The sequence below is a fragment of the Sceloporus undulatus genome, chromosome 5 (assembly GCF_019175285.1).
Source record: "Sceloporus undulatus isolate JIND9_A2432 ecotype Alabama chromosome 5, SceUnd_v1.1, whole genome shotgun sequence".
In the NCBI taxonomy this organism is placed as follows: Eukaryota; Metazoa; Chordata; class Lepidosauria; order Squamata; family Phrynosomatidae; genus Sceloporus; species Sceloporus undulatus.
Window position 1 is genome coordinate 69596637 of NC_056526.1, and position 27901 is coordinate 69624537.

Genomic DNA, 27901 nt, shown 5'->3' on the forward strand with positions numbered 1-27901 from the left:
GCAGTCTATGCTGTAATTCTTGGATTGAAATTTGCATTTCTGCAAGCCAGTAGATATTTTAGGGATAAATCCTGCATGAAGACACTGGCTGTCAGCTCAATAATTATTTGAAAGCGATTAGATGGTTTATTGAAAATGGCAAATCCATGAACAAAGGATTATAGTGTGCCTAATGAAAGTATCTGAACAAACAAAATGGGATAGAAAAGTAATTTGTTAGAAAAAAATGATAAGGTTGATAAAGTAAATACAAACAAAGCAATAGCTAGTAAAGCAAATAGAATATTTTTAGGCCTTTCTCATTCTTTCTTCTCCCTAAATCCACTTTCAAAGTTTTCTTAGCTATTTAATGACGTAACATTTTAATCAAAGAGAAATTTGTAGGTCTGTCAAGACGGGTGATCCGAGAAGGGCCAAGAAAATAAGAAGAGGTAAAGAAGGAAAAACAAGGGAAGTAATACAGAGTTCAGTAATACATGGGCTTTCCAGTATAGTAATATTGAAAGTATGCTGATAATAAGCAAAAGTACAAAAGGAATCATTCATCATGAGAGAGACTCTTCCTAAGGAGAAAGCTTTTATATAGCTAGAAGGTATCTTTCATGTATGCAAGAAGTTCCATAGTGTGAGAAAAGATTTCTGAGCAAGAAAAGATCCTTTCTCCATAGCTTAAACACTAAGTAACTGCACATAGTAACATATCTTTTTGTCAGTTTGGATCTGAGTCCAGAAACTGAGCTTCTCCAATCTCAGCTCTCTTTCATGCTACACTAATAAAGTCCATTTTAACCACTATGTCTACCTCCTATGCAATACTGCAGTTTGTACTTTGCCAAGGCACTACAGTTTTGGCAGAGGAGTCTGAATAATTCATGAAACTAGACATCACAGAATACTGTAGGACAGAGCTGTGCTATGTGGTATGAAAGTGATATAATTTTGTAGTGTGAAAGATATCTGTTTGTATTCAGAATCTCCAGGAAATGTCAAAATCCTTATGCTATGTCCTTCAATTGTTCCAATTTGGCAGGGACAGTCTACTGTCCCACTTTTTCAGCTGGTTTGTTGGTTTGTTTATAATTTTATTGTATTTTAAAACAAACAAACAAAATATACACAAATTCATTCATGCAACAAGATGATTGAGTTATCTAATTAATCTGCCTAGCTTAATTAATTATGTTAGAGGGAGAAAGGAAATGAAAGGAAGAGGAATGGAAACGAGATAAAGTAGAATAGAAGGTGTTTTCAGCTGTTTTTACAATGTCCCAGGTTCTCTCTCCTCCTTCCACTTTCCCCCTTGTCCTCAGTTTACTTCAACTGCTGCAAACTGAGTCCAAAGAACAAAAGTAATTATTGGGCTTCTTGGGGTATTGTGCAAACGTGTGTCATCCATTCCAAGCAAAAAAGTTTCACAATGGCCATCACTCTTTCCTTCAGCAAATGGTTTGCAAAGAGACCAGGCTTTTGTGTTACTGTTGTCTGTTTTGTTCCATCTGATGTGCTGAAGGCAAGTTTTCTTTGAGCCTAATGTCAGCTTCCTGCATCCCCAGATTTCTCTGCAGTTTTGGAATTCTTTGGGACCATACAACCCTGCTGTCACTACCTTTTGTCTAACTTTCTTCTCAGACCAGGGGCAGGGCCTGTTTTGCTTTGCATGTAAAGTACTGTATAAAATTCCACATTTCTGGTGACTGCACTTGCTGGTGGTGGAGCTGCCTGCCATGTCCAAATTCAAAGTGGAAGATCCTGAAGGGAAGAATGTCTTGTAAAGAGCCCAGACAGGTTTTCAGTGTAATACTAAGTTAATTGGGCCAATCACCTGCCTAGTGATATTGAGCTCACCTTGCTATTTTTTGATCCAGGAGTCTTGAATTGCTGTTTGGGAAAGATGGATGTCCACTTCTTCATGGGCTCTGTGACTTATACACATAGGTCACCTGCCACTTGCCCTTTCAATAGCTCAGTGACTCAGATCGTAAAATCCCTGGCTCTCTTATTAGGTGACATTATGGTATTCTTGAAGTGTCATTCAGGTAGGTAACAAACAATAAAAGTTACTTTTTCATCACAACCTACCAAGAGAAGAGCCTGTTTGTTGTATTGTGTTTTCTACTCCTTTTCCCATAGCATCCGCTCCCTCCTGTAAAATAGTCATTAGCACTTCGGAACATGTATCAGAACAGAGTATTTAAAATCACAACAGCAAGATCATTGTGAAGCTAAGCTCTGTTAGCCTTCTGGCTGGGATTTGCAGAGCAATCTCTGAAGAATTTCCCTAGACAAGACTGTTAAATTAACCCAAGTAAGCTCCCAGGTGAAAACTCTGCTATCAACCTGCTTTGAGGGAAGAGGTAATGACTCTCTTGGGCTTAGCTAATAATCTTCAGCATGTGTCCAGCAGCAGCAGGACTAAAATAGCATGTGCTGGTTCTGCTTCCTTAGCAGTATAACTCAACACTTCTGATGTGGACTTTGGAGACAGCTATTAGTTCAGAGAGTGACATGTTCACACAGAATATCCCTCTTGGAAGAAAAGTAAACAGGTTCCCACCAGGCACTGGCAATACACTTCAACAGTCTTTAAGCAGTTGGATTGGCTCCTGATTTCACTTCTAGGCATGGTTCAACATGCTGATATATTGAACTTTAAAGCCATTCATGGATTGATGGCAGAATGTTTCAAGTTCTTCTCCATATCAAGTTTCTTGTGTATTCAGCTAATTCTCAGAGGAATTTCCCCTGGATGCCTCAACCAACTGAGGCGTGGTGAATAGTAACTAGGAAAAAGTCGTCTTGATAGTCATGCCCAATGTTTCTAATGTCCTCTTCAGAGAAGCTTGCCTTAGCACTCATGTTGTCATCTTGAAGACCTTTCTCCAGACTTTAGACCTAAACTAGCTGATTGATTTGATGCAACAAAATCCAAAATGCACAAAACAGAGATGCCTTTATTGACCAATCAAAATGCACAAAATATATAATGCAAGTTTATGAAGCTTCACTGGCTTCTTCATCAGGCAAAAATGTTTAAAATCATACCAGAAAAGAAAAGTTACAGCGTTACAATCAGAGGCCAATATTTTGTCTCAGAAGTTACTTCTGTTGACAGTAAAGAACAGAGATTCCACTTCAACATTAGGAAGAACTTCCTGACAGTAAGAGCTGTTCAACAGTGGAACACACTCCCTTGGAGCCTCCCTTCTTTGAAGGTTTTTAATCAAAGCTAGAAGGCCATCTCTCAGGATTGCTTTGATTCTGTGTTCCTTCATGGCAGATGTTTGGACTGGATGGCTCTTGTGGTCTCTTCCAACTTGGTGATTTTGTGATTCTGAGATGGTTCAAAGGGATTTCAATGCAGGCTTGGCCTTGTGGGGACTAGGGACAAAAGGCAATAAAAAGCAAGTAACACAATTTCAACTCCATTGACAACAGAAAAGTAACTTCCCTTGAGAGCCAGGCTGTCTCTGTCCTGTGCAAACCTAACTGTCCCTTTCTTAGGCAGTGAACATTGCATCTCTCAGATGACTCTGTACATTATATCTCGGGAAAAAATTATGTGCTGTTTAGGTACAAGGTGCCATGGAATTGCTGAGAGATGAGTGAGTCAGGTGTCTCTTAGGTTTGTGCTCTTGCAGTGTAAGAGCAAGGTGATGTTTGGATACAGCCACTTTTAGTTAACTACAGCTCTTTATGATCTTAACTGTTTGTTAGTTAGTTTAAAACAAGCCAGTTCAAAGTGTAGTTATCAAGTGTTTCTTTTACAGTTGTTCCTAAGATTAATGGCAGTTCTGGGTTTGTTCTTTGGTCCACTTTGGTTCATCAAAAGTCAAAAGGTCTAAGTGCTTCCAACTGATTTGTCCTGTCCCCCATCCTCCCCAGTTGTAAAGGAGAAGGGGAAAACAGCAACTCTGTCAAGACTAAATAAACCATAATTTAGAGCAGGAGTGGAATCATGCAACCCTTCAGATGTTCTTGGACTGGCACCCCCAGCATAGCTCACAATCTGATATACCTTCAAAGGCTCCAGGGAGTTGGAGGCAACGTGAGGCTCTTTCACATTACACAGCTAAAGCACACCAGTAGCACTTTAAATGCCATGGCAGCATCCTATGGAATCCTGGGATTTGTAGTTTGCTGATGTGCTAGAGTTCTTTGAGGAAGAATTCTTTTAAAATCTCTTAAAACTTCAAACCCCAGTATTCTGTAGGATGCAACCCTGGCAGTTAATGTTTTATCAAATATTTGGAAACCAGTATTTGCAGGGCTGCCTGATTCCTTCCCATGGTTTAGCATGATGTCAACAATTAATTGTTCCTCACCTGTGAAACTTATTTTTATGATGGCTGCCAGAATCACAGCACTTTAAAGAAGAAGCTGTAAGACTTTGCTATTTGGGTTATCTTTCATTTGCTGGCATTAAACTGTCGTCAGTGCTATTCCCTTAACTGCCTGTGATATTTAATAATGTATAGGCACTTAAGGTTCAGAGCCAAGTATGTTTGCAAAGCATCACTTAGTTTCCCCTCCCTCAGTCCTGTTTTAGGTTGGAAATATTTCCCTTGGTTTTTAGAAACAAAGCAAACAAAATATGGAACATGCTTCCTGTATCACCGTGTTTTTTCCCTAGTAAATATTATTTGTATTATTATTATTATTATTATTATTATTATTATTATTATTATTATTATTATTATTCTAGAAGAAAATCCTGTATAGGTGTGTTTCCCACCGATATCCCAATTTTCCTCCAGCCATGTTGAAACAAATTATTCTAAGAACTACTCAGAGAATTATTTCAAAATACTGTGTAAAAATCTTACATTCTCTTGATTTGAGTTTAGTAAGTAAGATATTTGCATAGGCCACCATTAGTGGTTTGGCTCTGAGTCTCAGAGACTAGACCCTCTGCTTCGGTTCTCTGGAGGAGGGAAGGAATCTCAGGGAAGAGCATTGCATTGAAAATATGTGTGTATGTTCCTCATTATTTAAGTTTTGTGTTTTAAAATCTTGAATGGAGTACTCTTATTTTATCATACTTACTGACATCACTAGGGGCTACCCTTAGTAACATTAACCTTGTAGCATCATCAGGGCCCCATCCTTTGTAAGGTCATACCTAGATCTCAGGTTTTGGCCCTGAAATCCTGGAACCTGGGATACTCCTGATTTGGAAAGTCTAGCCACCACTGCTGGAGATACTTTATGTTTTTCCTTGGGACAGCAAATAGGCTTTGCAAACCCTATCAGGCAAAGAGTTCCACAGCAAGGACACCATGGTCAAAAAAGGCAAATAACCTTGTATCTGTGCTCTGGTGAATGTATTTTAGGCTTGTGCTTTCATATACAAGAACCTTCTTCATCAAATGCATTGTGTAACTTTATTTTTAGCCATTTAGGTAGTTTAACAAATTTGCTCTTCAAGCCATCGTGTGAAATGCAGGTTCATGAATGTCCATAGATGGGTTTAATTTTTTTTGTACAGTACATGAATTTGCAAGCTCATTTAGATGTTTGCAATTTACTTCATATTCCACCGACAAATATGGGGATGGATGAGTACTAATTCACACGATTTGGTATTGGAATGAAACTGTAACATGGGATCAAATTCACATGATTTGGTATTGGAATGAAGCTGTAACATGGGACCATATAGTATACTCTTTTGAGCATTCCAAGTAAATGACAGATTCTCGCTTCAGCTTCCAAAGGGAAACAACTTTAGTCTTCTGCAAAGTGGCTTACTATGTGGTGATATTTTATGAGTATACCCCCTAAAGCAGTAGTTCCCAACCTTTCACCCTACAGTTCATCAACTCCCAGAAGTCCCAGCAAAGATGGCCAGTCTTCAGGGATTCTGGGAACACCTGGTGGGGTTCAGAACCATTGCCCTAAAGTATAAACATTGCCCTAAAGTAAGCTTCGATGACTCTGCTGCCCACTTTGAGAATTGTGTTTGGGCCTCTCATTTTGAACGTTGTAACTGGCCATTATGAATCATTTTCTGTTTTGATGTTTGTTTTGATTCTTTTTGTTTTAAGTCCAGTAATTTATTTTTGTACACCACTTTGAAATGTCATTTCAGGTATAGAAAGTGGTATTATAGGTGGACTAATTAAAATGAATACATTTCAGTGCAGGACAAACATGGAGGCTACAGCGATTAGAGAGTTCAGGATATGATGCTGTCCCAACTAGGAGCCAAGGGTGAATGTTTTGCAGATTTCAAAGTGGAATTCACACCCCAGCTTAGAAGTCAAGAGTTCTCCCTTTTTTGATGCTGAGCAGTCTTGGCTTTGATGGTAATTCTGTGTGCCAGAAAGCATGGCACTTCAAGACACTGTTAGCAGTTTCTAAAAGATCTAATGCAGCTAAACAGTGGAGCAGCTTGAAGTGTAACCTCCCACTAGTTGATAATTATAGCTTGAGTCTCCATGGAGCTTTCCAGCATGCTGCTTTCTTGATCTCTGTATTTTTGCAGGATTCAAGAGTTAGCTTTGAATTGTTTTGCCCAACACATTTTCTCTGTTCAGATGAACTTGGAGTAGAGGTGGCTGGCTGTGAAACCCTCTGATAGCACAACAGGGGGTTTCATTGGTCTTAAAACAATTGAAATTATTTACCCCAGATCTCCCAAAAGTCTCTCTCTCTCTTTTCTCTCTGTTGAGGCGGAACCTAGTTAAATCCTCTTAAGATTCCCCACCCTCAAGATTTGTATAAAATCAATAGTAAATTTGAGTGTACATGGAAGTATAACATAACATTTATCTGTTCCACAGAAGAAACACCATATCTCAGGGATCACAGTATGTAGTCCACAAGTGAATAGTATTCAAAGTCATAGCTTTATTTGTCTGTATTTGCATATAAAAAAATCTTGTAGAAACTCTGAACTTGGAGAAAGCTTGTGTCATAAGCTTTCCTAGACTCAGACTGCATCTCTTGAAGTAGCCTGAGTCTATGAAAGCTTATGCTAACAATCTTCTTTATCCTAGTTAGCCCTAAAGGTGCTACAAGATTTCTTTGTATGCTTAACATCTGGAAAGTTCCAGATTCAGTATCTATAATCTCCAGGCTGAGGCAGAACACTGTGCTGTGAAATGCTACTGAAAGGCTGTCTAAAATGCTGCAGAGGGACTGACAGCCTGCATTGAATATACTGAGCTAGATGAGCCACAAATCTGACGCAGTATAGGAGACTTTCTTGCATTCAGAAATATTTGAGGATTTTTTAAAAAAAAATTGGGTTGCATCTTCAGAATATTATCAAGAAAGCTGAGGACAGTGTTATGGCTTTGTGGGCTTCATCCTAGAAGGAAGTTCAGCTCTTTTAATCTCAGTGTATGCAGGAAAAACTGCATGGCTAATGTATGGGGACATATTACTTAGTGGTGAGGGAAAGCCATCCTATATTTCCTCATAGGCATTTTTAGATTGTTATCATTATTATTATTATTATTAATCATATCGCTCTTCAGCAACTTTCAGCAGCACTAACCAGCATAGCAGTGATGCAAAATGGTGGGAGTTGCAGCCCAACAACATCTAGGTAATCTGTTTCTTTCAAGAAAAGAAAGGGAATGACCAAAGGTTAGGCAAGGGCATCAGTACTAAATGGGATAAAATCAGGCAAGGTAACAGCAGGGGAACCTGTAAAACCTCTCCCCCTCATATTGATGGATTCCAACTTCCATAATCTATCACCAGCATGACCAGTGATCAGGGTTGATAAGAGTTGTAGTCCAACATCTGAGGGGCCATTGCATTTCCCAAATGTTGACTACAAGATAAGACCCACTACCAGATAAGATGAGTTACACTGATCAATGAGAAATAAAATCTGTAGTAGGACAATTTCTTTATTAGGAATCAATACAATGCAAATGAAATATGTATTTTCTAATTAAAATGCTGCTATGCATCAGAGGATGGTACTGAGGCCCCTTTCCTCTAGTGTTTCTCCTACAGGAATGTGATGGCAAGTTGAAAATGACTTTTATAATTCAGCTCATCAGGTATAACTGCCAAAGATACTTTCTGTTGCCCACCTTCAAGTTGTCTTTGCACTGATAATAGGACATAATGAGCCTTCTTGTTTATTAGTACTGAAATAACATGGAATCAATATAGCCACCATCACTGATTTTACCAGAGCAGAGGGAAATCTTTAGAGGAGAGGGAAATGTATTGGCCATGTGCTTAGAAAAAACAAAAACCCAAGCCATTAATCATATTAAATGAGTCCTGCTAATGGGTTTTAGTTGTTGGCTCCACTCTAAAACAAACCTTAATCTCATAAACCTTTGCACTATGTAAACAGGATACCCAGAGTGAGGCTTTTCCAAAGCAAATACACACACATGCAACTGTGTAGGACAGTTGTGGGCATTTTCTGCTTCCCCTCCCCCAGTCCATTCAGACATATTGTGACTGGAATCAAATCTATATGTAAGTAGTAAAAAATATTTAATTTACGTATGTATGCTTTCTTGATAAAACGCCTTGAAAACATTTTACATAATTATTATGGGGTTTTTGTGTGTGATTTGAACCTGTGTTGAAGGACTGAGAGTTAATTATGAATTTCATTAGATTGTAATGTTTTTATTTTATTTGATTGTTATTGTATTTGTTTACGGATTTTGTTTGCTTAAGGGGGGATTGGGAAAGGATTATTTTGTATCTTATTGTAATTTTTGTATTGTATTTTAATAATAATAATAGGATTTATTTATATACCGCCCAATCACTGGGAATCCAAGCGGTTTACAACAGAGGGGATAATAGACGGTTCCCCACTGCTGTTAGCCACCTGGATTCCCCGTGATTGGGCAGAATACAAATAAATTATTATTATTATTATTATTATTATTATTATTATTATTTGGGTTCTTGAAATATTGATTAGAAACTTAATACTGGGGATGGATTTTTGGCTGTTCTATAATGTATTTGTGTATTTATTGAAGTGTGTGTGTGTGTGTGTGTGTGCGCGCACACACACGCATGTGTGACTTCCAAGACACCTGTTGATTTATGGCTTTGATGAACAGCCAAGTTTTTACTTGCCATCTAATTGGCATGAGTGTTGGCACCACTTGGGCCTCTAGTGAGAGGGCATTCCACAACTGGGGTACAATGACTGAGAAGCCCCTCTCCTTTGTTCCAATGTGATGTGTTGATCTCACTGGTGGGACACGGATGGAAGCCCCTGCAGCAGATCTTAGTCCTTGAGCAGGCACATATGGGGAAAGGTCTTCCTTCAAGTATCTAGATCCCAAGCTGTTTATAGCTTTAAACCTTATCACAAGCATCTTGAATTCAGACTGGAAATGTATTGGCAGCCAGTGTATTCCTTTTAAGACTGGCATGATATGCTGTTTATATGGTATGCAACTCAGCAGTCAAGCTGCTGCATTTTGCACTAGCTGCAGCTTCCAAGTCTTCTTGAAGGGCAGCCCCACATAGAAGGCATTACAGTAGTTTAACCTGGAGGTTACTAGTGCATGGACTACTGTGGCTATGTTATCTCTGTCCAGGAGAGGCCATAGTGGGTGCACCAAAGCTGACACCAAGCACTCTGCTACAGAGTCCATTTGGGCCTTCAGAGACAAAGATGGATTTAGGACCACTCCCAAGGTATGCACTTGTTTCTTTAGGGGGAATGCAACCCAATTCAGAACAAACTGTTTAGCCAATTCCCTTACTTGAAAACTACCAAGCCACAGAGCCTTTGTTTTACCAGGATTCAGTTTCAGTTTATTGGCCTGCATCCACCCCACAACAGTATTCAGGCACTAGTCCAGCACCTGCACAGAACTAACTGACTCTGAACACAAGGAGGAATAGAGCTGAGTGTCATCAGCATACTAATGGCACCCCATGCTAAGCCCTCTCATGAACTTCCCCTAGTGACTTCATGTAGATACTAAGCAGCATGAGATGGGATAAGGTGGAACCCTGTGTCATCTTAATAGCCATAGGGCTGAACCTAGTGCTACTCTCTGGAATTGGCCCTCTATATATTAACAGAACTACTGCAGAACAGTGCTTCTATCGCCATCTCACAGAGCTGATCCAGTAAGATACTAATATACTATGATTAATTGTATCAAAAGTTCAGGAGAATCAACAGGGTAACACTCCCCGTCTTTCAACTGCATCAGTTAGACCAACTAAGGCCCTTTCAGTGTCATACTTCAGCCTGAAACTGGACTGAAATGAGTCCAGATAATCTGTTTTCCCCAAGAATACTTGGAATTGTCCAGCTATCACATGTTTAAGCACTTGCCCAAAAGGTACTTGAGGCCTCAAAAGGGAATATTTGCAATTGATTTCTCACATATCTCTGGGTCCAGGAAGGTCCAGCTTCAGGAGAGGGCACACCACCACCTCCTTCAAGGCAGTAGGCACCCATCCCTGACATAACAAGGCATTTACCACTCTGTAAACCCATCCACCCAGTCAGCCAGTCCAGTTAGATTTTCGTCAGCCAAGAGAGGCAAAGGTCGAGCTTACACATGGTGGGTTACTCTGCTTCAAGTGTCTTGTCCACATCATTGGGCCTCAGTAACTGAAACTGATCCCCTGACCTCTGACCAGACGGTGCGCTAGGCACTTGAACAAGTGCGGTGTCAGGTTCGAATTAAATGGGAGCAACTTTTTCTTTAAAATACCTGGAAAATTTTTCAGAGCAGCTAGCTGTGGGATGCATATCTGAACTTTCTGAGCCTGTACCCAAAAGACTGCTAACCACTTGAAATAATCCTGTTAAGTGAAAGTGGTGTGATATGAATTTTTTGATCTGTCTCATTGTTGCATAGTAGGCACAATGAAGATTCTTTCCAGATTTCCAGTCACAGTCACTCTTGAGACCTACACTATCTGAACTGCAGCCATCGTCTAGCCCAGTAGTCCCCAGACTTTTTCTGGCTACCACCCCCTTTCCCCTTGGGCAACAACCCTAGCATCCCCCTGTCCCATGCCTATTTCTTGATATTAGGTCTACAGTTCTACTACAAATTAAAAACAACCAACCTTGGTCGCTGCTCCCTTTGTACCCAGTGACCTTGGTAGCAGCAATTGAGCAGCTACCTGAGCAGTGACTGAGAAGCCTCTCATCTGTGCCAACTTCTTGGTCACCAATCTCAGTTGCTGCTCCCTTTGCAGCCAGTCACTCTGGGAACAACAGCCAAGCAGCTGAGTGACCAGCAACCGAGAAGCCTCTTGCCCATGCCACCCCTCTCACAAAGGACAATGTGGGCAAGAGGCATCTCAGTCACTGTTCCACTAGCTGCCTGGTTGCTGGTGACAAGGTGAAAAAGGAGAAGCTTCTCCTGATGAGGAAGGATTCTCAATCCTTCTTTATTGAGGCAGAGAGGAGCACAGTTAGTGTGTGTGTAGGGAGTTTACAGAGGTCACATGCCCCGGATTGGAGACTGGTGTGAATGGAGAAAAGGATGAATTTTATCTATAGTAGCCACTCCAAGGTGAAGGACACTTTCTAAGAATCGACCCCAGATACTCCACCTTCTCCTTCCCCAGAGATGTGTCTTCCTCACACAGTGTTCAAATGTTCCTCCCACACATACCCAAACCATGTCTTTTCTGTTACCTCTTCTCTCAAACTGTCTGATGAACAAAAACAGGAGAAGCAGCACAGCTTCAACCTGCTAGCCAAGTCCCAGCAAAGCTTACAAAGCATTTTTAAAGCTCCTTTTTGCTGCTGCTTCTCCTCCACTGCCATGTGCTCTAACTTGCTCCCGTCAGTCAGTCTGTCCCAAAATGATGCTGTTCTGAACCATAGACATTATGTCCTGCACCCAAGCTTCACAACTGGCCATGCCACCATGGTGAAAGACACAGCTGAGGGAGTGAGCTTGTGTGGATGGGCGAAAAGCAGGAGAAACAACCGCACAAAATGATTGGTGAGGTTGTGTTGTGGTTTTAAGAGACTCCGAAATGAATTTTCACACAACCCTTATCCACACCATAGTTTTAAAGGCTGCTTATTCCCCTTGTATTTCTTATGTATCAGTACTTTGAATGAAAGCCTCCCTATCTAGGGTTGCCATTTCACGGTGGTGGGCGGGACTTTCCCGACCCCTGGGGGGCGTGCCCGCCCCCGCCCCCGGGTGGCTGCCCAACTCTGAGCTCCCAGGGCTGCTGCCTGCCTTCTATAGAGTGCTGCCTGTGAAACATGCCTGAAGCAGCAGCAGGAGGACTGAACCCAGCAGGGGCGGGGTCTGCTGCACTGCCCTGCCTCTATTGGCCAGCCCTCTGCTTCCTTATTTGGGCATGCTCCAAATTTCCAAGCGGAGAGGGCTTTGCAGGCAAGTTGCTTTTTGTTCTTCCCCTCTTTCTCTTTCCCCTCCTTCTCTTCTTCTTGTTATTCCGTTTTTCTTCTTCTCCTCCTCTTCCTCCTCTCCTTTTTCTTCCTTTCTCCCCCCTCCTCATCTTCTTTTTCTCTTTCTTTCTCTCTCTAAGCCCCCTCCTCTTCTTCTCAGGGGTCCAGGGCTTCTCATAAATCCCTCCTAAGTTGAGACATATCTGGGAAAAAGAGGGGGGGGTTTGGGGGGGTTGGAGGGGGCAAGGAAAAGGAGGAAGGGGGGAATTCCTAAGAAGGCTGGGGAGGAGAAATGTAGTTTTCAATGGCACAAGGGACTGCCTGTGATCTTGCAAATGCTATGCCTGCTTGGAAGTGGAAATGTAGTTTGCAATGGCACAAAGGACTGCCGTGATCTTGCAAATGCTATGCCTGCTTGGAAGTGGGAAATGTAGTTTTCAAAGGCACAAAGGACTGCCTGTGATCTTGCAATGCTATGCCTGCTTGGAAGTGGGAAATGTAGTTTGCAATGGCACAAAGGACTGCCTGTGATCTTGCAAATGCTATGCCTGCTTGGAAGTGGGAAATGTAGTTTTCAAAGGCACAAAGGACTGCCTGTGATCTTGCAAATGCTATGCTGCTTGGGAGTGGGAATGAGTTGCAATGGCACACGGGTCTGCCTGTGGTCTGCAAATGCTATGCCGCTTGGAAGTGGGAAATGTAGTTTTCAAAGAGCACAAAGGACTGCCTGTGATCTTGCAAAATGCTATGCCTGCTTGGGAGTGGGAAATGTAGTTTGCAATGGCACAAGGGTCGGCCTGTGGTCTTGCAAATGCTATGCCTGCTTGGGAGTGGGAAATGTAGTTGGCAATGGCACAAGGGTCTGCCTTGATCTTGCAAATGCTATGCCTGCTTGGAAGTGGGAAATGTAGTTTTGCAATGGCACAAGGGCCGGTATCTTGCAAATGCTATGCCTGCTTGGGAGTGGGAAATGTTCTTGTAGAATTGGGGGGGGGGGTTGTTGGCCAGAAAGAGAAGTACATTTCAGCCTCTGTCTAGGAATAATGCCAAAAGTCCTCCATTTTGAGCATGCCTAAGAAACATGCATTTATATTAAAATTAAAAAAAATTACCAATGTTTTCATGTGTCCTCCATTTTAAAAAACCGTGTCCTACATTTGAAAATGTTGCCCTACATTTGTCCCAGTTTGGAGGTCCTGCCTTATGGCAACCCTATCCCTATCACCCCCTTTCCCCCTCAACCCCCCTGGATCTTACCACTTTCCCCTGGGGGAGCATACTCCCCACTTCCCAATCACTGGCCTAGCCTGTTTCGTTGTTCAGAGGTCTTCCATATACCAAGGATGAATTCTGGACTCTACAACATTGGATTGGGTACTGTACTTGGGAACAATTGTATGAACAGATGGTATAGGGTCAGAGATTAAAAGCTGCATGCAGCAAAGAGTTCATGTGGCCAAATATTGAAAGCAAAAGCCCTACCTTTGGGGAGAGGACCTTTTCCTTTCCATTCTTTAACATGGGAAAATAAGGACCAGAAATACAGTACAATTATTTATTTGGTAGGTTAGAGAAAGCTTAACATGCCAGATTTTAAAAATAGGCCTTCATATTCTGTGTTAGAAAGTTTAATCCTCAAATTGGAGATATGGTTTCAGCATCAGAGTAGGACTGATAAATTACAACTGAACAGTAGCTTGTATCTGATCTATGTCTCCCTGTAAAGGTTTAGCAGTTTAATCTTCCTGATGGCTCATTGTGACTGCCACATATGCTGAAATACTGATCACTTTTATAGCTCTCATTAAATGGTTTATGGCAAGCAGCACTTCTTTTGTTGGTCTCTTTAGCTACACCATCTCATCTAGTGAGCCTAATATGCAGTGAAATAAATTAGCACAGCAGTTTAGAGATGTGGCATAATTGTAGTTGCCTGGCAAGACCCTATTTAGCAACTGTTTAGAGTCATGAGGGCATGGACTGCTGTGCAGCTGCATTCAACTGAATTGGAGCTTGGTATGTGGTACTTTCCACCTATGAGGAAAAGGAATCAGGATACATGCCTTGTCTGAAATGAGGAAATGAGCAGCAATATTGCAAAAAGGGATATGGAAGCCTTTGAAGTGAGCTACTTGGCCTGGCAAAAATAGAATAATTGTTCACAGGTTCCAAGTTTTTTGCTTTTATAAATTCTGATGTTTATAATTCCCAAAATTTGAAAATGCCCCCCTTTCACATTTTGCCAGCTATTAAAAGTAAGAGGGGATGTTGCTTGACTCGAGGCAAAGGAATGAATGAAACAAGAAGGAAAAGGTGGTGGTCACTGGAGACTGCACAAAGTTGTACAACAGCCACAAGTGCCCAGGCTAGTTCCATACCAAGCGGGATCAGATGTTCAAAGCAAATAAAATGTATTTTAATTCAAATTGTTTCTGCTAAAACAGAAAGAGAAATCATGTTGTACTGTGAGAATTAATTATCTTCTCAGGATAAAGAATATTTGTGCTCTGAGGATTCTAGGAAACACAGCCACTGCCTCTAACAAAATCATTTATGAATCAAAACTCACTTTGGCTTTGTTTGCACTTTAATCTGACTGTAATATCTCATAATCTGCTTGGGTACTGCAAAGGAGCTAAAGGGGATATCTCTATGTTAAACTCTTCTGTGCTTCCCCTACTAGGTTTTGTTGGCATTGAAATACATAACAGTGCTCAGGAGACATGTAGAGCAAGATACTAGTATAACTTTGTTACCTGACATATATATGCAGGCACAAGAATGCTGGATGCATTTGGCAGTCAGTGTTAGGTTTTTATTTAGAGTCTCAGCCTTGCATTAATTTACAGAATGTAGATGAAGGCTACTGAGATGGATTGGGGAAACAGAAGCTTTGTGCCGCTCTGCTGGCTTTTAAATCATACTTGGCTTTGGATGTACAAGGCATTAAGATCTCATGTAGAATGTCTTGATTTAAAGCCAGCATTAGTCTTACTGACTTCTGTCAAAACATTGATAGCTGCTATGAGGGTTCACAGATGGAATATTAGGAGCTTACGGTTCAGCTCCCAGTTCACCCTAGGACTTTGTGGCCTCTGACTGTTTGCTCTCATTTCCAGTTCTCATTCTACACAGAATGGGGTTATTAAAATGCCTTGATGTCTCTTAGTTCTGTATTTTCCTTTGTAATACAGGTTATCCAGTGCAACACTCATTGGATTAAAGGCATTTGAGGACTTGATTTATGACTCCATTTGATGAGGGAAAGTGTAGCTATGGAGGGTGGGAATTCAAAAGGAGAACATTGTCTTCCCTATGAAATTTTCCTTCAGTCCCCAAATTTCTAGCATTGCAGAGAGTGAGACATTGAAAATGAATCACACATAGAACTCTCATATTTTCTGTGTTCACATTTCCTTGGTAATTTTGCCTGCCTCCTTTCTATGGTTGCCTAAACTGCATTTATAAATGTGAGAAAATTGGAAATTTTATTAGGAGGACAATGTTCTCATTTTGAATCCTTTTCCATAGCTATGTTCCTGACCCTACACTTTATTCAAAAGGAGACTCGCCACTCCTGGAGTCTTCCAGGAATCACATTTCCATTCCATTCCAACATTTTTAGTGTGTGTGTGTTTCAAAAGAGACTGGGACCCACAAATATGGGTAGGAACTATGTATGTATTTTCTGTCCCATCCTATATATGCTGAACATTATTCCAAAAACTCAGACCTCCAAAAAACGAATTTCCTGGGTAAAGGCTGATAAGGTAGTACTGTTGGGTCCTTCCACTGGACAGGTTAATCCTACCACCTTCTGGTTGCTGATCTTTAATTCATGTTAAATCAGATGCATATTTGGTCCTTCACAGTTTTTTGTTAATTGAATTTCTTACTGTTTATGTTTTAAGCAAGGGACTGATTGCCAGTGATACCATAAACCTATTAGTGTTTCTTCTTCATGACTACCAGGCCACAGAGTGCAGAACAAAAGATATTTTAAAACTCATTCATCGTTAGCTGATCTTACAGTGATAGGAAAGGTGGAAAAAATAGTCATTATTTCTTCTTTTTTTTTTCTTTTGCAGTGAGTATGTTTTTGAACACATTGACACCCAAGTTCTACGTTGCCCTAACAGGCACTTCCTCATTAATCTCAGGACTTATTTTGGTAAGTATTAGATATCATTTTGACAGGTAGCAACTGCTGTCCTGTATAATATAGAATCTATAGCTATGGAATTTTTGTCTTTTTTTTTTTTTAACTTCTCTGGTTCATCTGTTATGTAATTGTATGCTCAACAGAATCTTTATTAATCCAAAAGTGTAAGGGAAATTTCCAGAATCCCCTAAATTAAAATTTCATGAGCTGCAGACACATGAAGTCACAAGAATTGCTGACATTTATTGCTCGTTGTTATGTGCCTTCAAGTCAACTATGAATTGTGGCAACCCTATCCTATGATTGTCTATGCAAAATTTATTCAGAAAAGGTCTGCCATCCCTAAGGCTCAGAGGATGTGAGTTGCCCAAGGTCACCCAGTGGGTTTCCATGGCTGAGTGTAGATTTGAATCCTAATCACCCAGAGTCCTAGTACCATCCCTCAAACCACGGCGTCACACTTTTTGGAAATGTTTCAGAAGAAAACATTTTCTTTAAGACAGCACTCAGAGAGTTCATGTATCATGTTATATATCCCTGTAGAGTGTTCAGTGATTTGGTGTCGTGGTTTGAGCATTTGACTGACTTTGGAGACCAGTGTTGGAATCCCTGCTCAGCCATGGAAACCCACTGGGTGATCTTGGGCAAGTCACACTCTCTCAATGTCAGAGGAAGGCAAGGGCAACCCCCCCCCAAAAAAAATCTTGCCAATGCTGGCTCAGTCCATAACCCTGTATAGTCACTGGGATACTGCTGAGAAACTGGAAATGTTCCTTTTTAAAAAACTGAAAATGGTATTCAAAGCATTAAACCACAGCTCAAAGAAGAAGCTATTGAGCACCACACAAGCAGGCTGGCTGATGGTCTAGAGCAGTGATGGTGAACCTTTTAGAGACCGAGTGACCAAACTGCAACCCAAAACCCACTTATTTATTGCAAAGTGCCATGTCCCTCTGGCTTTCTAGTAACAAACTCTGGCAAACTCTATGCTGTGGTAACGGCACATGTGCCCACAGAGAGGGTTCTGAGTGCCACCTCTGGCACGCGTGCCATAGGTTCGCCATCACTGGTCTAGAGATTGGACCTGTTAGGTCATCTTTTCCTGAGGAAGACTTTCTTAAATTCCTGCATATTTATGGTATTAGTATCTGTAATTTTACAAAATATATGCAAAGTTAAAATTCTAGTCTTTACATCCATGCTTATGAATTAATACAACTTACACCAGGCCTTTGATGCATCAAAGCTCAAAATCAGTACATATTTTCAAATTCTGTTTATGTGCATAATAGATTAACAGTCCTATATATTTGGAAGTAATCTTCCTTGAGTTCTCATTGCAGACTTACAGGTAAGTGTGTTTGGAATTATGGTCCATATTCTGTGTTTTTGTATTGAATACAAAGCTATGTTTCATACTGTTTCTTGGCAGGGTGCATATTATGTATGTATCTCCTGTTGAGAATGGTTGCTTTAATTAGTGAGAATATATAACCTTCTGATAACTGCTTTCCCAAACCTCCGAGTTGTGTTTTAAAAATTCTCTCTCAACTGAACATTCCATATACATTATTAAAAAGGCAGAATGATGAAAAGCTATACCCAGCATCACATCTTTCCCCATATTTTGTATAATGATAAGTTTTAGTAAGTCCTTCTCTTTTCATTAGAACAGCATTAGCATGATGTTCTGTCTGGTCTGTTTTGATGTGTCTCTGACATTTTTGTACCTTTTGAGGAAATAAGTTAGATTCTGCATTATTAGTTCTTAGCCAGTAGTGTATTCTGTGTGGTGAATATGTATTCAAAAGAAGCTTATTCCTACTCATTGCATTGCAATGAGCATTAATTCATCCCTGAAAGCTAATATTTGCATTAATAGAACTTTTTTTATATCTGGCTGTTTTATATATGCAGTTCTATGCCCACTAACTTTAGAATGAACTGGATATATTTTGTTTCTTACAACATACAGTTGCAATGGTGTCAGTCATAAAGGTATTGACCAGATGGCACTTTATAGCCCTATTGATCTGAGTATAAGCGATTCAGACATGTACTTAAGTTTCCATTTGGAGTCAGGACACCCATAGCTTTAGCTAGATCATGATTGGCTTTAGCTGGATCGTGATTCTTAATTTAGAACCAGAATGTTAAAAAGTTACTTTTACTCCTAGAATCACCAGCAAGTGACCATGCTGCTTGCAGTATTCTGGCAGCTTTAGGAGAAAAAAGGTAACTTTCCCAAGATTTAATGATCATTGCTTCCCATGGAAGAGAAAGGTCAGCAGTATGCAATAAAACATACAAAAAAGGATAGGTTAGCAATTACAAAACTAAAAAAGCTTAGCCAGTCGGTGTTTACCAGCACTTACAACCTGGTAAAAACACCTGAGATTCCACTTCGGCAGGTCATTCCATAGCTTTGGAGCAGTGATGGAAAAGGCCCTCTGGGTGACTGAAGTTAGCCTAGATTTTATTGGCTGAAGTAGATTCTTCCCCGAGGGCCTTAGAGTGCAGGACGGACAGTACAGAAGAAGGTGTTCCCTTAAGTATTCTGGACCCAAGCCAGGTAGGGCTTTAAAGGTAATCACGAACACCTTCTACCTTGCCCGGAAACTAATTGGCAGCCAGTGAAGGGATTTCAAAACCAGTGTTATGTGATCATTATGACAAGAAGCTCTAATTAACCTGGCTGCCATATTTTGTACAAGTTGAAGTTTCTGAACTTGGCACAAGGGTAGCCCCATGTAGAGCGCATTACAGAAGTCCAATCAAGAGGAGACCAGCGAATGTACAACTGTTTCAAGGTCTCTCTGCTCCAGGAAGGGGCGCAGCTTGCGTATCAGCCGAAGCTGATAACATGTGCTCCTGACTGTTGCATCCACCTGAGCTGTCAAGTGAAGCAACGAGTCGAGGAGTACCCCCAAGCTGCGGACAGAGTCTTTCAGGGGAAGTGTGACCCCATCCAGAACTGGCTGACATAATTTCATACCTGGGCTTGGGTTTCCTATAACGAGTACCTCCATCTTACCTGGATTCAGCTTGAGTCAGTTTCCCCTTATCCAATCCATTACTGCCCCATGACAGGCATTCAGAGGGGAGATGTCATCCTTAGTCACTGCATCAGTCCATGTTACTTCTGGCTCTAAAGCAAATTGGTCATGTATTGGCATTTATTTTATTTTCTTCTTTTTTAAAGTAGTCTTTACAGTATTATTTTATTTCTTTAAAAATCTTTCAAAGCAGCAGTCTTGAACAAATGACAAAATTATTTTCTACTTTTTATTTTACTCATTCAAAAAAATTATAAATTTTCTTTCTGTTCAACAAGGCTTTTTATTATAAAATTGGAAGATCAAAACAAAACAAAATGAGTTAAAAACAAACTGAAGAATACAATGCAAAAGCCTAAAGGCCTGACAGTTTTAACTGCCTTTTTGAAAACTAATTGAAGATGGAGCTGAATTATTCCTTGAGTATTTTTGGTTCATACCCTTCTTTTTCAATAGTAATGTCTTATTTGAGGAGTATAAATTGTTGATAGCTCATCTATATCTTTTACGCCTTAATTTGTTTTGGACTACAGTTTGATAACCACTATTCTGGGAGCAAATTCACTGAATTCACTGGGGCTTCTTTCTAAGGAGAGAAGTAGGCATTTCAGTCTTGGTATCTTGGAATGAGAGAGAAAGCTAATATTATGGGATATTATGCTGTGTATTTAAATGCTGTGAATATATTTGAATGTAGTTAATTTATTGAATTAAAATGTGATGTAATATTCCTGGACTCCCCATCTTTGCTGAGAAAGATTCCAGACTTTTCGGTATTGTCCTTCTAATCTTTTAACATTTTATCTTCCTTATAAACCTCTTTTATGCTTTGAATCAAGCAGACATTAACCATTGGGGATTTAACACCATTTAGAGATCTAAAGGTTAATGTCACTGCATCCATTTATGAGCCATGTTACTGGCAACAAAACAAAAGAGCCAGATATTTAGGACTGCATCATAGTGAAGTTACAGTAAACTGTTCTGACGCATATGCAGTTGAGTTGCAAAAAGGCTACATTGTTGAAAGGTTTTAATCCTTATTAAAATGCTTATCATTATAATCAGTAATGCAGATAGATATCTTGCTCACAGTGTACTTTGGATCATCGTATCTTCCTAATCGCAGGTAGTAATGCACTGTGTCTGTGCAATTATCTGTGACAGCTATTTACATTTCTAACAGAATGTAAAAATGTCCTATGTCCTGCTCTGCAATGCCTGTTAGACTGTAGTACTGAGTGAGCCCTAGACTTTCTGTGTTGGTAGTACAAGGCGTACGTTGTGCTAAGAGCCAACTTTCTTTCCCATGCTTGGGCAGAAGCAGCCTTAGGCAGAATTGGACAAAGACTTTTTGTGGAAAGGCAGGGGAGAATGAAGGTGGAGCCTTATGTGATGGATTGTGGAGCATGAGAACAGCCCTGTTTTCCCCAAGCACATCAGTATGGATATAGTAAGGGTTTCAAGGGTTTCAATCCCCTATATTTGCTTGGTAAAAGTTGCTATTTTACCTCTTGCACTGAATGCATCTGACAATTCTGTTCCATGGGCATGATGAACATGAAACGTCCGTCAGCATGTCCTTACAAAATTGATTAAATACTGTCGGCCCTTTCTATCCATGGGCTTGCCGTCTGCAAACAAAAAATAAAAACGAACAACTTCATTTATATACCGCTTCATACTGAACTAGCAGTGTCTAAATGGTTTTATTATTATTATTATTATTAACCTTTATTTATGAAGCGCTGTAAATTTACACAGCGCTGTACATGCAATCTTTTTAGTTAGACGGTTCCCTGCCCTCGGGCTTACAATCTAAAAAGACATGACACAGAAGGAAAAGGGAGTGGTGGAGGGAAAGGGTAAGAGTACCAGCAGTTCCTCTCTACCTCTGAGGCCTGGACCAAGGCAGATGGACTGGAGGGAGGGCTTGGCTTGAAAATGGAAGGTTAATCTTCATCCAGGGAAAATACATACTCTCAAGTAGGATAATACATATACAATACATAGCAATACAGGAAATGGTTCGATAAACAGGCAACAAAAGAACATCAGATAGTAAGCGACAATTATGCAATGCCTGGGAAGGCTTCTCTGAACAGGATGGTTTTCAACTCCCAATAGCTATAAGAGAAATGAGGAGAGTATTGAGCACTTACACTCCTCAGAACCTGGTGAAGATTAAATCTCCAAAGAATTTAGTAGTATCACTGCACTGGGAAAAGGAGGTAACTCAGGGTAGATTTCCAATTGCATTCAGGCCCCTTTTTGCCACAGGTGGTGTCAACAGGGCAGACGTTCAGGGATCACTCAGCATAATGAGAAGGAGGTCCCTCAAATATAGCAGGGAATGACTTGTCACAATTTGGAGTAATCAATACACATTGCAGTCTAAAATAGAGAACCCTTGTAAGAGCAAAACACTGGGTTAATTCTGCCTCTTTCCAGAGCTTCCTGCATATCTTCGTTGACTGCAGCATCATCTATTCTTTCCATTTATTGCTCATATCTCAGAGAGGATTCTCTGTGAATCCCACTGTATTTTATAATTACTCAAAGATCCACCCCCACCCATCAAAAACCAAGGGCTCGTTGTACTAAAGTCTCAGTTGGCAGAAAAGAGGGGAAACACAATTCACATTCCAATGTTTTTGTTTTCACTAGATCTCCAAGCAATCTTGGCTCTCTCTCACTGCTCCCCAAAGAGATCTCTAAAAATAACAATGTTTCTCAAAGGTGTTTGGAGACCTTCCTTTCCATATTGTTGCATTCAAGCAACAAAGGAATCATTATTCACTTAATTAATGTGTCTTGGGTATTCTTTGAACTCATTGTACCTCGAGCCACATGATTAATCTTCAGAGAAGCTTCCTAGCATGTGTGAACAAAAGAGGCTTGCCCAGCAACAGTTATATCCCTAAGAGAGTACTCCTTCTTTTTTCTTTTTTGACAGCATCAACAATTCTGACAGTGAAACTGCAGCCTTCAAAAAATAAAAATGAAATAAATAAAATAAAATCCAATCTTGCTTTGATGCATAAACTTAACTTATGCCTTTCATAAAGCAAGATGAAGGGAAATCGTTGTATGATCATTTGACTGGCTTTCATTTCATGTGCAGATAATGATGGTACCAATCATTTTCAACTAGAAATGTAAAAAAATCATCACATGTTTAATTTATGGATTGTGAACTGGTACAATGGATTAAGAATGCTGCAGTATTAATATTGGTGGAAAGTAAGGAGGTCCATATTCTCCTATTATTTTGATATGTTTTAATGGATTATATATGCTGGGTCAAAAATGTCAGCAGTATTGTTTTATGTGTTTTGTATTCGTGTTATTATAGTCTCATCCAAAGCATATTGGATATATTCTAAAATTTTTAATAACTTTAATTTTACAGTACATCAGGATGAGGAATTATTTAACTAATAATAACTAAAGGTTTTATATGTTTTGAAATGTATAGAGGTAGGAGTGGATGAAACCATCTGTTTCTGGTCTGCCTCAGTACGGCATGTATAGAGTTATTGTACTTCAGTCATTGTATTCATCTATACAATGGATTATTCCATCCATTATTTTTTTTTGCATCAGTTTTCAATTTTTAAAAAGCACAAGTTTCTTTAATATATGCATTTTTGTATATGGCTTTCCCTGACAGAATTTCTATATCCCTAAATATATTGCAAGGCAGAACTGCTTGAACCTACATATTTGTATTGGAAGTGTAAATTAGGCTGACTCAGTTAAAACTACAAATTGAACAAGGTTTCTTCCATCCCTAGCATATCCAAAATATAACTTGGGCTCTATTGGTCAAGGTAAATATCCAAACATACATTGGAAAAAACATCCGAATTATAGCCAACGAGACACAAGACTAACACACATTGGGTTCAAAGGTCCTCAGTGCTGAAGCCAAGGTTCAGTTGATCCAAATGCATTGGTGCTCCTGCTGTTGGCACTGTGATGCTATTATTTGCTCCCTGCTGTGATGTAAAGTGACATGTAAGCTTACTTATGCTTCACTGGTAAGAGTCAGACAAGTGTGGAGATCAATGACAACCTCACATAACACATCCTAGGGGAATTCATTGTAAATGTTATTCATATTAGGTAGAAGATGAGGCCACCAGCTGTGATGATGTTAAGATCATTCTCTTCTGTCTCTTGAAATGTCCATATCTTAAAAATATTGTTGCCTTATTGGCATCACTATTGATGCACCAAACCCAGTCTTTTCTGTTCTTTACTAGCACCACCTCTTAGAGATCTTCCACAGAGTTAGATCTTTCTCAGCCTAACCTGAGATCCTTTAATTCAAGAGTAAAGGATGTGTGGTTCTCCAGATAGTGAAAGACTGCAGTTCCCATCAGCCCTAACCAGCATAGCTGCTGGTGAAACATGATGGCAATTACAGTTCAACAGCATCTGGAAGGAGTTGTGCTCCCCATCTTAGCTTTAATTGGAGATGCCTATGATTGATGCTGGGGCAGTGCTAATAGTTTGCTGTGGGAACTATAGCTTGCTCACTACTTTGTTCAACAAGGAGATTCTGCTGGTGAATTCCTTGTCTATGAAATATTCCTTTTATCCAACCTCATTTCTGCCTCAGGTTCATTTTGGCCTTCTTCTACTCAGCTCCAAAATCTACTCAGCTGACAGCTTCATGGTATTAAAACATGCCCAGGAATGCAGCAAGATGGGGCTGTGGGAGATTTCATTGCTCTTCCATTCACTGTTTATGTTTTTACTTTTGCAAATGTGTGAAAAGTCCTAGATCTTTTATAAACAAGACCTAAGACTGATGGTTTGTTGTTCTCTTAAATAATTGTTTTTCAAAAGAAAATTTTGATGAATAGAAATGGCTATTTTTAAGGTAGTTGGGATTCTGGACAAGTTCCAAAAAAGCACACACCCCTTGTGCACATGTACATTAGTATGCCCCCTCTACATACACACACATTGGAGGGTTGGCTTTGTGATGTGGCAGATTTCATTTGGCAGTGTGGCTGGGCCAAGAGGAGCCCTCCTTGGGATCAGAGTCAGGCCCTTCAGTCCTGAGGAAGGAGCAACTCTTGACATCTCCCTTACCTTCCTCCCAGCTGGCATGACCAAGACCAGATTCTCAGAGCAACGAAATGGAGCCATTTGCAGGTTGCCTCTCCCCAACAGTAATTTCCTATTGCTGTCTCACAGCACTAGAAGCTTGTGCATGTATGTGTAGGAATGATGTGCCAGTGGCGGCATGAGATTGCAAGTCAACAGGGCCTTGGAATGTTTGCTCCAGTAACACCATTGACAATCTAGTTGTACAGTGAGGAATAGCTTCTTAACTCCTTCACTGAGCACAAACAACTGGACTTCCCTTTTAAAACACTGCTCAGCCTTCTGTTCAGTCTTTATGGTGGTGTCCACGTGGAGGAAAAGAAACATTCCCCTCTTCGTTCTTGCACTGACCTATTTGGGTGATGTACAGGGCCAAAAAAGGCTGTAACACAGTGTGTGTGTGTGTGTGTGTGTGTGAGAGAGAGAGAGAGAGAGAGAGAGAGAGAGAGAGAAGTGGTGGATATCAACCATTTCCAAAGTTGTGCCAGTGCATCAGTCAGAATAGAAGTAAATTTACCTCCCCCCAATACTGATTTATCACTCCCATTTTCCCCTTCATTCATGGGGTGTTACGCTGTTCAAGCTAAAACCCGGCATGGGGTAGAGAACACAATTCTGGGACTCTGAAGGTGTCTTGGGTGCTTTTTAAGTGAACATGTCAATGGTCAGTAAAAAATTGCTCTCAAGTTAAGATAAGCAGCCTAGTAGATGTGCATCTTCTTTTTCCTCCTTCTACTTTAGATATTTGAATGGTGGTATTTTCGCAAGTATGGGACGTCATTCATCGAGCAAGTCTCTGTGAGTCACTTGCGCCCTCTGCTGGGTGGGGTGGACAATAATTCTCCGAGTAACTCAAATACAAGCAATGGGGATTCTGATTCCAATCGACAGAGTGTTTCAGGTAAGATAATTGCTTTTCTCTTATGTTTGTTATCATAGCAAGTCCCATTTATAGGTGTGAAAGAGGAATACAGTGGTGCCTCGGGTTACGAAATTAATTCGTAACGCGGCCGCTTTCGTAACCCGAAAAGCCTTCGTAAGCCGAATTGCCATAGGCGCTAATGGGGAAAAGCCGCGATTCCGTGCGAAAAAGCCGAAAAAAGCACCAAAATTTTTTTCGTAACCCGAAAAAACATTCGTAACCCGAAACAATAATTCCCTATGGGATTTTTTCGTATCCCGAAAATTTCGTAACCTGGGTATTTCGTATCCCGAGGTACCACTGTACTTTTATAATTAGTATTACTGACCCTTAATGTATTTAGCAAAACACCATCTTCCCAGGGACCATGGGAATGTACTCTAAAACCTGTATACAAAAAGCAAAGGAAAGCATACAGTGCAATCGTCTGCATCTGTATTCAGAAGTAATGCTTACTGAGGTCAGTAGGATTCGCTCCCAGGAAAGCATGCATAACATAGATGGGCTTAGAATATGCTGTTTCAGGGCCTGCAGCTGGCTAAACACTGCTAGTGGTCCTTCTGTACCCCAGGAGAATTCTGCTTCGGTAGTAAGCATAGAAATAGATACACCTGGGATCAAACTTTGATCAGAGTGTTGATTTCAGTCAAGAAATCAAAAGACAGCTTGCACTGGGAATGGCAGCTATGAAAGAATTAGACAGAATCCTAAAGTGCAGAGACATAACACTGAATACTAAAGTTAGGATTGTCCAAGCAATTGTATTTCCCATCACTATGCACAGATGTAAATGCTGGACAATAAAGAAAGCAGACAGAAAGAAAATAGATTCATTTGAGATTTGGTGCTGGAAAAGAGTGCTGAGAACACCATGGATGGCAAAAAAAGATGAATAAATGAGTCTGAGGGGATATACAGAACAGCAATTAAGACTGGCTTGGGGGTGGAGTTGGAGTGTGGCATCCACATGATGCATACCCCAACCCACCCACCCCCCAGGCCAGCATGATGCCACACCACACAGCTCGTGGTGTAATGGCTCTTCTCAGCACAAAAAAGCCACATAACCGACAGCTATGCTGCCCTTTCCAGGGTGTAAAAAGGAACCACTTTTTGTGGTTCCCTTTTGTGCCATGGGAAGAAGAGATCATGGCTGCAGGATGTAGTTGCCATGTCACCTGTCTGGCACTAAAAAGGGGCAGTCTGTCAAGCCCCTTAGAACAAATAAAGCCTGAACTCTCCCTGGAAGCCAGGATGACTAAATTGTAGCTTTGGACTCACCTTGAAAAGGAAAGATTTACTAGAAAAAGTGAGGATACTAGAAAAAGTGGAAGGCAGCAGAAAGAAAGGAAGATTACAAGCCAGATGGCTAGACCATGGGCTTGGGCCAGGAGGAGGTAGAGGATAGGGGGTCTTAGAGATGTCTCATTTTCAGGTTGGCTATGAGTTGAGGACAACTCAAGGGCAGCTAACAAAACCAACAAAGTAAAGGTGTCTGGGAACTTAACTTAAACTTAAAGCAGAGTGGGCAAAATGCAGCCTATGGAACGACAGCATCACAGTCTGATTAATGGTAATCAATTAATTCTGAGATATTCACAGCAAGTTATATAACAAATTATTTTTTAAAAATATATATATTTTCTTGATCTATAAGCTTCCCATTTCAGTTTAGAAGCACAGAGAGAGTGCTTAACTCAAAATGAAAGTGAAATGTGGGTACAGTGGACCCTTGTTATATGCTGGGGTTTGGTTCCAAGATCCCCCGTGCATAACAAAATCCGTGGAGGCTCAAGTCCCATTAAATATAATGACATAGCAAAATGGTGTCTCTTATAAAAAATGGAAAATCAAGGTTTGATATTTGAAATTTATACTTTTTTTGAACATATTCAAACCATGGATGCTTGAATGCATGTATAAAAAAATCTGTGTATAAGAAGGGCTGACTGTAGTTTTAGGAATTAATATCCAATCTCCCTCCCCCCGAGTCTTTTGTTATGAATGCTTCTCTTCAGATTGATATTAATATACCTTGTCATTACTTCTTTGGTTCTACCCTGTTTGGTCAGCAGCTGGTACCATTTATTTTATTTTTTTTGCTAACAGAAGAGCAGGAATTAAAGCAGCAGATTGTGGTGGATACTCAGCTGATTTGGAGTATTAACCAGTGTAATTTTGCCAACGAAATAAATAAGCCCACAGGGACTGACATAATATGTACTACATCCCTCCATCCATATGAGCCTCTTGCCCTACCATTCCACTAAAGTTTAATAAAGACTATAAAT

General features: G+C 40.3%; 1 protein-coding gene across 1 annotated transcript in view; it reads left to right on the forward strand.

The window, feature by feature from the left end:
* Nucleotides 1–27901, forward strand: part of ST7 (suppression of tumorigenicity 7) — a 130444-nt gene that overhangs the window by 61431 nt on the left and 41112 nt on the right. Inside the window, 2 exon segments of the mRNA XM_042469041.1 lie at nucleotides 16438–16520; nucleotides 25430–25589. Coding sequence (XP_042324975.1) covers nucleotides 16438–16520; nucleotides 25430–25589 — 243 coding nt within the window.